This window comes from Cucurbita maxima, unplaced genomic scaffold (assembly GCF_002738345.1).
Source record: "Cucurbita maxima cultivar Rimu unplaced genomic scaffold, Cmax_1.0 Cma_Scf00001, whole genome shotgun sequence".
Lineage (NCBI taxonomy): Eukaryota > Viridiplantae > Streptophyta > Magnoliopsida > Cucurbitales > Cucurbitaceae > Cucurbita > Cucurbita maxima.
Window position 1 is genome coordinate 9,874,169 of NW_019272017.1, and position 14,301 is coordinate 9,888,469.

The following is a 14,301-nucleotide window of genomic DNA, read 5'->3' on the forward strand; positions in this document are numbered from 1 at the left end:
TCAGTAGGTGAAGGCCCCGAGACAGCGCCCAGCAGGATTGCTACAGCCCTTGAAGGTCTCTTAGTGGAAATGGGAAACAGTTTTTATGGATTTTATCTTGGGTTTGCCTAAGACCAAGCAGAGTTTCAAAGTAATTTAGGTAGTTGTAGACAAACTTACCAAGACGGCTCACTTCATCCCAGACAAATCCACATATCGTGTGGATCAGTGGGCTTAGTTGTATATCAGAGAGATAGTACGCCTGCATGGTGTACCAGTGTCCATAGTATCAGATCGGAACACCAGGTTCACCTCTCAGTTTTAGAAAAGCCTCAAAAAAGCATTGAGAACTCAACTAAGGTTTAGTATAGCATTTCATCCTCAAACGGATGGACATACTGAAAGAATGAACCAAATCTTAAAAGATTATGTTGAGAGCCTGTTATGGATTTCGTTGGGTGCTGGGACAAACATCTACCTCTGATAGAATTTGCTTACAATTACAGTTATCAAGAGACCATCCAGATGGCCCATTTTGAGGCACTGTATGGTGTAGGTGCCGAATACCGATATTTTGGAAAGAAGTAGGCACACAACAACTATTGGGACTAGAGTTGGTTCAGGTCACCAATGCAGCGGTGTAGAAAATTAAGCAAAGAATTCTCACTGCACAGAGCCGACAGAAGAGCTATGTATATTTGCGTAGAAGAGACCTCGAGTTCGAAGTGCGTGACCATGTGTTCCTAAAGGTAACCCCTATGAGGGGGGTGATGAGGTTTGGAAAGAAGGGTGTTCCTAAAGGTAACCCCATGAGGGGGGTGATGAGGTTTGGAAAGAAGGAAAAGTTAAGCCCAAGGTTTATAAGCCCTTTCGAGATTTTAGAGAGAGTTGGGGTCGTCGTTTATAGGATTGCTCTACCACCAAACCTCGCCATCGTTCACAATGTGTTCCACGTGTCTATGCTGCGAAAATACACCCTAGACCCTACTCATGTGATTAAACACGAAGTGCTGCCCCTTTGAGAAGATTTGTCCTACGAGGAAAGACCTAGTGAAATTTTGACTCGAGACACTAGGCGATTGCACAGCAAAGTTATTCCCTTGGTGAAGGTCGCTTGGGGTAACCATAGAGACGAGGAGGCGACTTAGGAATAAGAAGATGATGTAAGAAGAGCCTATCTTGAACTCTTCCAAGAGATACAAACTTTTGGGGACGAAAGTTTCTGAGGAGGGGAGAGGGGCAAAAGCGGCATTTTCCCCCTCAACCCATTATAAAGGTCTGGGGGATTTTCCACATAGGACCTGCAAAAGAGAAAAGTGTGAGAAAAAAAGGTAGAGAAAAACTTGATAGGAAAAAGTAAACCAGTCGGACTTCTCGTCAGAGAACCATCATCGAAGTTCATTCTCGACCAAGACTTACTCGCTAGAGCTTCTTCTTGAAGAGAAGGAGGACTCGTGTTGTTGAGGTTCCATCTTCCGTCAAGATCCGAGAGAAATCCACAAGGTAAGATCTCAAACATTCCTCTTCAGATCTGAGGTCTTTGTTTGGGAATAGAGTGCTAAAGTTTGCTATCTTTATCTAGGGAAGATCCGCCGCTGATTTCGTGAAGAAAATTGGACGAAACGTTGTGATCTGAGAATCTTTCCAAAAAACGGTAAGGATGCTAACGGACTTCCTTCCAACGCTCATAACTCGTTGTATGGTGAAGCAAAAAAAAATAAAAAATAAAAAATGCTAGCACATAGTTTGTAGTATGATCTAAAACTTTGACGAAAAAATCATTTCAGTTTGGACTAGAAATCGGGAGATAAAAGATGAGAAGAACACTTGAAAACTAATCGAAAACCCACTTTTCTGTTAGGAGGAGATAGAAGGCGACGACGTGCCATGTGTCAATCGACGAGAGGTCTCCGGTGCACTGATAACCACCAGACACGTGTCAAACGCCGCCTAAAGTGACACGGTTCCAGCGTTCTAGCGAACACACGTCCGCGACAGCGGCAACCCGACCCGCATCCTCAGTCAACCCAATACCTGTGCGACGAAACAAACCGCAGTGACCCACGATCCACCCGACCACTGCACCCAAATCGAATCGACGACCCGCCACTATAGAAAAATTCCTGCGTGATGCTCGCACGTGGAACCTACGAGTGAGCTTGTCCCAACGCGTGTAAGCTCATTTTCATCCTGTTCGACTCCTGTTTTCCCTATTTTTCTTTCGATTCCAATTCTAACTCTACTTTTATATGAAATAGGATCTAATTTGGGAAAATTAGTATTTTTGGACATGTTATTTGTGTTGAAATGCTATCGTAAGGGCACGCGTCATCCAAGTAAGTCGCCACACGAAACTTTAGGAAGAAATACTTGTAGGAGTCACTTAGTTATGCATGCATGCTAGTTTAATTACCTTAGGTGGTAGCTTTCCACGATTGATTGTCGATAATTTGACTGTTTTAAGCTTCCGCTACATTTATGTGTATGTTTAATTCATACTGAAAGGAGGATGGAAACTTGTGAACTCTGCGCTCCGGAAGCTTGATGGATGTTATTGCCCTGTTGAGCATGTTTGTTTATTTTTGCATGAATTATTTATGATGATACTAGATATAACTGCTAGCACACTTAGTTAGCTTTCATGAACCAATGTAACGATAAGTCTAGGGTTTTGTGGTTATAGTGATAAGTCACTAAGTATAGACCTAACCCTCTCCCTGGGAACCTAACAAATCACCACGGCATACGAACCACCTTTAGAGTACCATTAGGCTGCTTGTATGTGATTGGTGTCAGCTTCGTGGGGGACTAGGGGGTTCTTGATCAAAATCTGACTGCTCTTAGCTGTTTTAGCATGAAAAACATGTGCACATGTCGTATAGACCATTTAGTTGGATGAGTTAATGGGGGTAGCTCTCCCCGACCAAGGGGACTGTCATGGATCTAGGGGGTTGCAGCTCACTTCCTAGGTAAGATGCCATATAGTCTTAGAGCCATGCTGAGATAACTACTCGTAGGGCACCAATCATACACAGGTTGGTATAAGGGAACTCTTAGGGTTTGAATGAGAGAACAAAGAACCAAAGAAGCCCCAAGGAGCTAAGACCAAAACTAGACGTCCTAGAGCCAACGTAAAGCTCGTGAGAATTTGTTAAGATTAAGGCGCGATAAGAGCCTACAAGTAAGTGGCTTACTAAGTATAATTTTTATACTCATCCTTGTTATACCTTCCTTTTTCAGGTACATGAGGTGTTGGGTCAAGAGAGGGCGCATTGAGGGATGTGGATTGTCACAGAGGAAAGCATGTCCCGGGGCGTCAGTCCAGTCTTACCTATTAGTACATTTTGTCCTTCATGTTTTCTTCCATTGTCTAAAACTAGTCACCCATGGTCTTTTTCTCAAGGAGGAGCTGTACACGTTTATTTGCATCAAAAGTCAGAGGAGCGACTGTCGTCATGGTCATCTTCGGTCGGAGGAGCGGCTCACAGGCTGTGCAGATGTGGGATCGGAGGAGCGATTGTCATTGTGGTCTTCTACAACCGCGATTGTCGTCAGAGGAGTAGTAGTCATAGCGATTCATGGCGCCGAAAGTCGCGACTCTCTCTCTCAATTCGTAATGCAAATCCTGACATGTCAATTATATATCTTCTAAGATTTGGTTCAACCTCTCCGTTTGCTCGTCCGTTTGTGGGTAAAAAGTTATACTAAACCTCAACTCCATTACCATTGCCCTCATTAAGCTCTTCCAGAAGTGAGAGGTGAACCAACCATCTACGTTTGACACAATGGTGTTTGGATAAACATTTGGGACAAGAGTCAAGCTTCGAGAGTGCTTAAATCATGAGTATTGAGTCTTAGACAACTTTCAGGTTTCTTCCAAATTCGTGAGATATAGACAGAAATCAGTTTCTACACCTTGAGAAAAAAAAACTTAAATTTCCAATCCGAACCTACATGCAAATTTTGTGCTGACTCATCGGCACATGTCTTCTTTATGGCCATCTTACCCTAGGAAAAGAAAAATAACAAAACAACCATGAACTCAACTTCTAATAGAGGTCAAAAGACCTTTATCGAGCACGAACTTAAAGGACTTTCAACGAGCCAAAAGACGAAAACCTTCGACAAGCTCTAAGCAGAAGATCTTCGATAAATTAGAAGTTTAAGATATTCAAAGTTAAAAATTTGGTATGATATTGTCCACTTTAAACATAAACTTTCATGGCTTTACTTTGAGCTTATACAAAAGGTCTCAAACCAAATGAAAATAATATATTTTTTTTTTTGTTTATAAACCCTATAAATCAGATTCAACTTAAAAGTACATCCTCTTAAGAATTAAAGAGTGATATATCGGAGATGGTAATCCACACATACAAAATTTAAATAATGTTTTTGAAAATTATAATATTAATAAAAAATCTAATTTAATTTAAATTTAACTTAAATAAAGAGTCAAAGCCATTGAAAAGGAGGGCAATAAAGTAATTTGGATTAGTGCCCAAGAAGCCTGAAAACTGAGAGAGGGGAAGGGCGTGGGTATTTGCATCTTGTGCAAGGAAAAAGGAAATCAGAGCAGTCTGCAATGGCGAATAAGCCTTTGGGATCGACGGGAGAGTTCTTCAGGAGGAGAGATGAGTGGAGGAAGCATCCGAGTCTCACCAATCAGTTCCGACACGCCACTCCTGGCCTCGGCATCGCCCTCGTCGCTTTCGGCATCTACCTTGTCGGCGAGCAAGTCTACAACAGGATCTATTCTCCCTCTTCTTCTCACCACCACCATGCCGATGCATCCTCCGCCACCCATTAACTGCTACCGGTGATTTCCCCAACTCTTCCCTTCGATTTTTATTCTAATACTTCCTTCCCCGCGCCATCGGAAGGGATTTTGTCGCGTTTGAATCATGCATATCGATTTCCCCTTATTTGTATGTTTTAATTGAAAATTTTATAAGATTGTCATCTGAAGAGAACGAAGGTGCTCTTTTCCTTCATATTTCTAGGTCAAGTTTGCCCATTATGTCGTGATGCTGTAGAAATTTGCGCCTCTTCCTAAATTGGATGTTTGATTAATTTTTTAAAAAACGTATTGTGTTGAGCATTTATCTTCTATACAATCTTTCGATGCTTTAGATCCGTCTTTCATATTTACTTCTAAATTAATGGAGAAACCCAAATAATTTCCTGCTGCGAACGATATTGAATTTGTTGGAAGTTTAGCCTGATTAACTTTCATATTTATGTTGCCGTTTGCTGGATGGATGCGATTTTTATTCTTAGTACCATATACGTGATATATAAATTAAGCCATGCGATAAGTACTTGTAGTCTGTCTCTGACTCCTTAGGGACCGTTATTGCAAGAAATCTAACTTAGAGCAAGTGTTGATTACTAGCGGAGCCTTTGAGGACTATACGCTAAGAAAAGAGGACGGGTGGTTTTTAAGATTGTCTTTGAAAAAGCACGTGACCATTTGGAGTACAACTTCTTGGATAAATTCATTGAGAAGAGGGGATTTGGGTTTACTTGGAGAACCTAGATATGGAATTGTATTAGGTTAGTAAATTTCCCATCTTTTCGTGGAAAATGTGGCAAGATCTTCGTTTCTAGGGGTCTTAAGTAAGAGGATCCTGTATCGCTCTTTCTCTTAATTTGAGTGGTAGATGTTCTAGCATGTTAGTGTCATTATAAATGGAGAACGAGGTTGTGAAGGAGTTTAAGGTGGGAAATGAGTTAATTCATCTATCACTTTTATAGACGTTCACCTTTTGTTCAGGGCAGGAAAGATTATTTGTTAATCTTATTGGTCTTTTGTCTTCCCTTGAAGTTTTTACTAACCTTGGGTGGGAAAAAGCTCCATCACAGGCTTAAATTATTGTCTCTACGTTGTGTTCTTAGGCTTTTTGGTCAGATGTGGGGAGAGTCCCTTCCTTTCCTTTTATCTAGGACTTAATTTGGGGAATAATTCGAAGAGTCGACTTTTTTCAATCCTCTTATGGAAAAAAGAAACTCAAAAACAGTTGTCTACGTGGAAAAAAGGCATTGTTCTCTAAAGGTAGGAGATTCACTCTTATCTGGTTGGTGTTGTGTGGGATTCCCCATTATTTTTGGTTTATTATTATTATTATTATTATTATTATTTTAGTTTAGACTTCTGGTCTCAGTGAATTAGAATATTGAGAGAGTGATGAGTAATTTCTTGTTAGAAAGGGTCAATGAGAGGTGAGGAGCTCATTTGGTTAAGTGGGAGGTGGTGGTGAAGGTGCTGGAGCTAGGAGGATTAGAGGGATTGAGAGCTTGAGATTACGTAAGAAGACTTCTCTGTTAAAATGATTGTGGCGCTTCTTCATGGATCTTAATGCTTTGTGGTACAAAGCTATTGTGAGTAGATATGGTCCATACACAGTTCTAAGTGGGTTTCAAGTGGTGGTTCCAAGGGCACTAGTCTATGAATTGTTCCGTTTGGTAAGGCTTGAAGGTTTACTTTTTGGAGGATTGTTGGGTAGGTGATATTCCTCTTTCTTCATTGTTTCTTTATGTGGTTATACCATCCCTCAAACAAGAGATTGCATCCACTGGCCTCGATGTTGCCTTTCTCAAAATCTCTAATATTCGACTTCCAGTCTTTTGTCGCCCTTTTTTCATAGAGGCAACACAAATGGCGTTCTTCCATCCCTCCTTTGTGACCAACACCCTTTTCCTTCGGTAGGCAGAGTCTTGCAATAAGTTTAATTCTTGGGGATTCCCTTCCTTTTTTTTCCACATTTTGTCTACCCATTCTTTTCCCTTAGCTACCTATGCTTTCTCCTCACTTTGGAAGGTTAAAATCTCAATGAAAATCAAATTTTTTGTATGGCAGGTGTTACACGGGAGACTCAATAACATGGATTGTGTTCAAAGGTACTCTTCTTTTATGTTGTACTTGCTATGGTGGATTCTTTGTAGCAGACAGGAGGAGGACCTTGACGATATGTTCTGGGTATGCTAGTTTGTGCAATCCCTTTGGTGTAATTGACGAGCTTGTTTGTTTAATGTTTGGCCTGGACTAAAGATGGTTACTTTATGGTGGAGGTGGTGCTTCCGAGTTCTTCATCTTGAGAGAAGGGCAAAATTTTTGTGGCATGCTAGTTTCTTTGTCATTTTGTGGGGCGTTTGGCTGGAGAGGAATAATATGATCTTTAGGGAAGTGGAAAAATTGTGCAAGGAAGTTTGAGGCTGTTAGGTTTAATGCTCCTAGTGAACATAGGTTACATAACCTTTTTGTATTGATGGGATATGTTTTATTTGGTTGGATCGGTGTCTTTTTACGCAGTGGAATTTCGGATTCCCTTTTTGCTTGTTTGTTTTTTGGTATGTCCTAGTCTTCTCATTTCTCACCATAAGAGCTTGGTTTCTTAAACAAAATGTTTGTCAATATCCACCAGATAACATTTTTCATTTAATTTTTGGTTGGATGTTGTCAATTGGTTAGATTTCTATGATAATTTTATACTTTTTCCTGATGCGTTAGTGTTATATTCGTAACATGCTTCTTTCACTATCTGATCTTCACTCTTTATATGTTTGCAAATATTGTAATATGTGTAACTTATGTGACTGGCAACTAATTTTGCAGATGCATTCGTGGTAGCTGAATCTAAGCTTGTTGGAGTTATAGAACACCCATTACCTTTCACCTTTCTATGTGCAATAAAAGTAAAACTTTTGCTGGACAAAGCGCTTGAAGCTTGTGAATGTACTTGATGAGGTTGGGATTGAAATTTCCATCAGAACTGAACTGTTATTAAGTTGGTCATGCGTCCTGGTTGTTTGTTAGATTCTCTTAAATTTATTTTATTTAAGCCCTCTTTATAAAGTGATTTCTTTCTCAATGTAAGCAATGCATGTTGGGAGAAATTTGAGAGAGGAGATGCAACTGTTTACATGGAAAATCCAAAGACAACAAGAACCCATGGGATCAAGAACATGAATCTATAATAAAAGTGTAGAAAAACGTGAACTCTTACAAATGCTGTCTTACTAGACCTACAATATATCAAAGAAGTGCAATGTTTGTGAAGTCCATATTTAATATTACATTCCTCGACTAGTTTTACTTGGCTCAATCATATGTTTGAGAGTAATTTTCCTTTTTAGATTTCGTTTTATTTAAAATATGACTAGGGCTTGTAGGGCTTGTCTGTTTTTAGAAGACTTGGTATGAAAGTACATTGAATAACAGAAATCATTCTTTTCAACTTATTCACAAGGTTTATTGTAAAGGCTAATATAATGAAAATATTTCATTTGCTTAGGTTCTTTTTCTATTTTGGTATGGGAATGTTGCTATGGTTCTCTCAATAACTCTCTACAGATCATAGATGGGGGACTCTTGCATATTTACATACTAGATAGATCATTGGCAATCAAGACGAGTTCATGATTAGAGGTTGCGTCCTAACCGTCCCCACGTATTACAAGTCAATAATAACATCTATGTGACACCAATCATGGCTCATAGAACCAGACATAGTAAGTCATATGGCTAAATAATCTAACATCGGTAAATGGGCATGGGAATACGTGTAGGCCTAACATGCTCTCAAATAGTTAATGTTAGGGTATGCTACGTAAAAGCTCATCAAATCAAAGTTGAATCGAAAATTTTGGAAGCTCCTAATTCAAATAATTAGTTCAAAATCGTTCTAGATTTCCATTCACTTAGTACTCAATTTCAAACAATTTCAAGCAATTTTGGAAGCTTCATTTTCTACCCTTTAATCGAACCAAAAATCCTCAATTTTTACTATAACCTGTCCATACCAACATCTGGCAGGTAAACAGCTCAAAAAATTGAGGAACATGACCAGTCAAACCAAAAATCCTCAATTGTATTTCATCCTTTGTGTGTAGATGTTGTCTAAGATGTTACCACTCAAGGTTGCATTGGGATATCTCCCTATTGTTATCTTTGCATTTGTAAGTTGTTTGAAAGTTCTTCATTAGAGTTCGTATGGTTAGAAGGAAGTAGCAAGAGCTATTGCGACATTTTTTATCGAAAAGATTATCAGTAACTTCAGTTGAGCAAAACGACTTGAGCTTGTTCGAGGCCAAATCTCGAGTTGTAAAAATAACGGCAAAATTCAATTTTTACAAGTTGACCTAGATCAGACGACAATCTCAATAATAATCTTGAAGAACGTCAGATTTGAGTTAGGAATTTTTTTCACTCAGCGTTAAAGAAATAAAGAACGGAAGAAGGGGTAACATTCTTTTTACAAAGCGACGAAGAGAGAAGTTTGAGAATATATGCTTTGGCAAAAGGAAAGGTGGTGTCTTTTGCTTTAGAAATGAGTAATAATGGCCCATTTGCATGCCTTTGAATCTCAAACATAATGGAGAGTTAGATTAGGGCTAATTGGATGCACTCACGTGGCCTATACCTCTTCTTATTCAAGTCCTGACAACACAATAAAGCCCACCAGAATGTTCCTCAATATTCATTCATTCCTCTCTTTCCTTTTGCTTTTCTTTTCATTTGCTTTCACAAATCCAATGGAATATAATGCTCACCCCTTTGCCCTTTTCATTTGATTACTTTTATATTCTTTCTTTTACTCCACTTTCAATGCATGCCATGGACACATACGTATTCTACTCCCCTTTCTACCGATAAAAGATTCTATCTTGTAGTCCTACGTTGACTGAGAAGACCATTTGGAGAGTTTTATGTTCAGAGTAGATAATATCATACTAGTGTGGAGGATCGTTGTCTCTGTCTCTTAAATCAGATCCATGCACTTGTCTTCATACGCTCAAAGTGGACAATATAATACTCGTATAGAGGAGAAAGTTATGATATTTGTGTTGGGGGAGTGATGTGTATAAGAAGGCATAAAAAGGGGGGAAAGTGGGGTTTTAAGACATGAAATGAAGAAGAAAATAAGTAGAAAATGAGTTGTGTGAATAATCTCTGGTCCTTCACACCAAACTTTACCTGTGGGAAACACAAAAATTAATTATTCCATGTCTCAACATTTCAAACTCAAGGAACCAAATGCCCACAAAAAAGATGAAAACATCTTAAACATAAACGACAAAAGGTAAAAGACAGTGTGTGTATGCTGCAGATTGAGTATGGAATTAGCAACAATCATATTTCTCTCTCTCTCTCTCGCTCTCTCTCTCTCTCTATATATATATATGTATATATATATATACATTTGTGTCTAATTATGGTGTGGTGGTCACTCTTGAACTAAGAACCAAACCACTTCATCAATTCTATCACCAATTGTACTAACCATGTTGCTCTTCAGTGTTTCTCAAGCAAATCAAATCATATCACCATTTCAAGAAAGAAATTATACATACACATGAGAGGAAAGGGAATTAAAGATATTAGTAGGATTTGTTTGAAGATTGTTTTGAGAACGTCCCATGTCGAGGATTTAAATTTGACTATTTTCACAAACTCACACGGAGTCATTTTAGGATATTTTGTCTTAGCTCATATAAGTTTTAGAAAAATTTCTAGAGGTCGCCCAATATATAATTACTCCAAACAAAACATACTTAACTTTGACGTTTTTATGATTGAGCTATTAAAAAGGAAGATGTATATTGTTAGTCTACGTAACAACTTTCAATTCTCCTAATGTGAGATCCCACATCTGTTGGAGAGGGAAACGAAAGATTCCTTATAAGAGTGTGCAAATCTCTTTCTAATAATCACGTTTTAAAATTGTGAGGCTGACAACGGTATGTAACAGGCCAAATCAGACAATATTTACTAGCGGTGGGCTTGAGTTGTTACAAATGATATCAAAGCTAGATACCGGGCAATGTGTCAGCGAAGATGTGGACCCCCTAGGAGGTAGATTGTGAGATCCGACATCGATTGGATACAATAATGAAGTATTCCTTATAAGGGTATGAAAACTTTTTCATGATAGACAAGCTTTAAAACCTTGAGACTGACGACTATAAGTAACGAATCAAAGAGAACAATATCTACTGGTGGTGGGCTCAAACGGTTACACTTTTAATGGGTGAGTTGTATTAGTAAATGAAAAGAAAGAAGATTATATTACTAGAAATGGAAAATAATAATGAATGATAAGAAGAATTTGGTGATAGAAATAGATTATTTTGGGAAAGTTGGTATCTTTAAAAGCTAAATGTGGATGTGAGAAAGACACACCACCTTGATTATTATCAAAGATAAGAATAAGATTCCGTAGACCGACCAAACATTTGTAATATATAATAATCTTACTTGAATCTAATATACAATAATCTTTTCATATATAATAAGAATATTAACTCATAAAGTTGGTTCCAATAATATATTCCTTTAGGTTTACCCAAATTATGAGTCCACTTATTAGAAGAATCACCTTTTCTTTCTCCTCTTTACTTCCTATCCCTTTCTTGATTAACTCAATAAATCTTAATCATATATATCCACATGTTTACTTCTTCTAATCTTATTCTATGTCATGTTTTTTCGTACGGATAAAATCTAAGTGTTACGATTTACTTTTTGAGACTTTTATTGACGGATTGTCTACCTGTAAGCTCTGATCAATTCTTGCTATGACTATGTATGCGTATCTGGGTCACCGACTTTTTAGGATTAGTAACTAGGTTGTGTATCTCTAGGCATACTTTTGTAGGGTAATGTGCCATCTAATTTTCTATCTCGTGTTTTGATCCAATTGGGATCTTTACTGAGTTGTTCACCCTCTTCTCATAGTCTCTCGAGTATTGACCCTATTTGGACACTTATTGTCTCATGATGTCTTATACTCGGCTTCTTTGAAGATGTTTACATTCATCTAGATTATCTATGATGTCTTATGATAATTTAGGTTAGCCATAATGAATTACTATTGCTCGTGTCACACACCCAAATGTCATATAGCTATGAGGCGCAATCTCTCACTATTTAAAAACTACTGAGTTGCTGGTCAACTAAAAAGGATTAGTTGGTGATTCCCTAGAGGGCTACATAATGTTATCATAATCTTTGAGGGAGCAAACCTCATGCCTTCCAAGCTACTATATTTATGTGGACCCTTATTCTGTGGACCCTTATTCTTGTGGGAAAGTTCACGACCAACAAATAGTTGGAGATCTTTTGGTCGTCCCCATGAGTTCTATTTGTGACACATGTTATGCTCAAGGCGTGATCCTAGCTAATCCGACTCCTAATAATCTAATACGAATGACTGTGGACCCCACTATTGTGACAGGTTCACTAATAGGTGCTACTGACTTGACTACTAATCTCTACAATGTCATAGAACTTGCAGAAGGCGACCTCGTAACTAATATTACTATACCGATCACAAGTCATGAGACAAGGTTTCACACATGGCAAAACCTTAGTCCTCTACTATTTTAAGTCTCTAAGCTTTAACGTGGTAACTAGCCCTTAAGCTTGGGGTTATGGACCTACTAAAAAATCCTTTGTGTCCGTACTGAACTTATCGGTCACAAAACATCCCTATTGGTTGACATTTTACGGCGTAGCATGCATCTAAGTACCTATCTTGGTTTATTGAGCTTTGAATTTTAGAGAAGTCGGCTTATTCTAACCAACTAGACTTAGAAAGTCGGGGAAGATTTAGTACTTACATACTTATCCTAAGTACGTTTGATAATCTGGGTAAGTCTCATCATACACACCAAAATCCTAAATATAACCTAAATGTCATCGCTCAAAATTCTCTCGTTAATTCATGCATATTTCTAAGCATTAACTTGATTGTATCTTAATTATTCTAGTCCAAGTCAATCCAATAGATAATTAGGTTTTCTTCTTGAACTTTGAATTCTCGGTAGGGCCTAAGTTGAGTTTAAAAGAAGAAAGTAATGAAGACGAATCGAAAATCAAATTACCGATCGAATACCTTTCTACTAATATCTTATATTCAAATAAAATGTAATCGAATTATTAATTTATGTATATAAATAGTAGTTATAATATTAACTCTGGTTCATTATTGACCTAATATATAAATTTGAAACTAAAAAAGTATATAGAAAAAGAGTAATCTATACAAAAGGTTTAGAAGACCTCTATCTTAACTTGCTCTAGCCATGTTTCGATCAAGTCGAAATCAAGCTTATCTTCTCTTGACTTCTTTAACAAACTTCAAGTCATTAGTGTTAATTCATACTTATTAATACCCACACCTCCATTTCCAATTGTCTCGACACGTATAGTTCAAATACTATCACAAGATACCTTTAAAGATGTAGATTGCATCCCATCATATTACCAAAGCTAAAGTTTTTAATTGTGCATCTCTATCGATTGTGCCACAACCTCAACAGTCACGATATCGTTTCCACCACCAATCGTCCTCGAATATTCACTATTCTACGAGTACCATTTGGTTTTCGAATAAGAAAAAATGAATATTAATTAAGAATGATGAGATTATTAGAGGTAGAACACATGAAAGTACACTAAAAGCTTAAGAAGGGTAAGTGAATAGGAGAAGGTTTTGTTTTATCCAAAAGGAAAAGAAAAGGGTTAAAGAAGAGAGAGAGAGAGAGGTCTGAAACACATCTTGGAATGTGTGAAGGGGTGTGATACATTACATGAAATGTCATCCATACCATTTATTCCTGTGGCCCATACACTCTCTCTTAATCAATAACCACACACCATTTCTCTCTCTCTTCTCTCTACCACCAAACTCACAACACCAACATTTAATCCTCTTTATGCTTATGGACTCATCAAAAACAACAACAACAAAAAAAAAAAGTAGAAAGACATTAAGAAAAAACAAATTTTGCAAAGAATAAAGACATAAAAACAAACCCTTTAAAATGGGGCCATCTTAAACACGGAAGCTCGAATATATAAAAGTTAATCCATCGATAATAAAAGAATAAAGTTATTTCATCAATAAAAGGTCTCGTATCAAGAGAGATAGTATTCGTTATTTAGAGCACAAAGTCTCATTTCATTCGATACTATGGTAAAACGCCAATGAACCCAACTCATCGGTTAACTTTTAACCTAGGTCGAGGGAAGAGCGGTAACTCGGGTGGAGTTTAGGATTTTAATTTTGAAATTCAAATGAAGAAAAACAAAAGGGCATTAAATGAGTTGCAGTGGTGGAAGACATGTATGTCTGAGTTTTTCCTTCAAAGTAACATTTACAATAAACTCACAACATCTTGTTTCTCTGACAAACGTTGGCCTCTCCGAGTAGCGTAAACTTGATGTCTGGTTTTGCAAGCCAAGCAAGACCTAACCAATAACCATAACCCACTTTTTGTCTCTCTTTTTTTTTTTTTTTTTTTTTTTTTTTTTTTTTT

The 14,301-nt window shown here is 37.7% G+C and overlaps 1 protein-coding gene and 1 long non-coding RNA gene across 5 annotated transcripts in view; both read left to right on the forward strand.

Moving 5' to 3' along the window:
• Positions 1–14,301, forward strand: part of LOC111493399 — a 631,558-nt gene that overhangs the window by 544,193 nt on the left and 73,064 nt on the right. The gene's annotated exons all lie outside the window — the stretch shown is intronic.
• LOC111493369 (NADH dehydrogenase [ubiquinone] 1 beta subcomplex subunit 3-B-like) overlaps positions 4,470–14,301 on the forward strand; it is a 17,917-nt gene continuing 8,085 nt past the window's right edge. The window contains exons 1-3 of one of the 3 annotated variants that reach the window (XR_002719997.1): positions 4,482–4,798; positions 6,839–6,879; positions 7,595–7,758. Coding sequence is in view for 1 of the 3 variants with exons in the window: in XM_023143062.1 (XP_022998830.1) it covers positions 4,565–4,789 (225 nt within the window). In the remaining 2 variants the exon portion in view is untranslated. Of the gene's footprint in view, positions 4,799–6,838; positions 6,880–7,594; positions 7,856–14,301 lie in introns of those variants that run through there. The other 2 variants (XR_002719996.1, XM_023143062.1) reach the window with 2 other exon arrangements.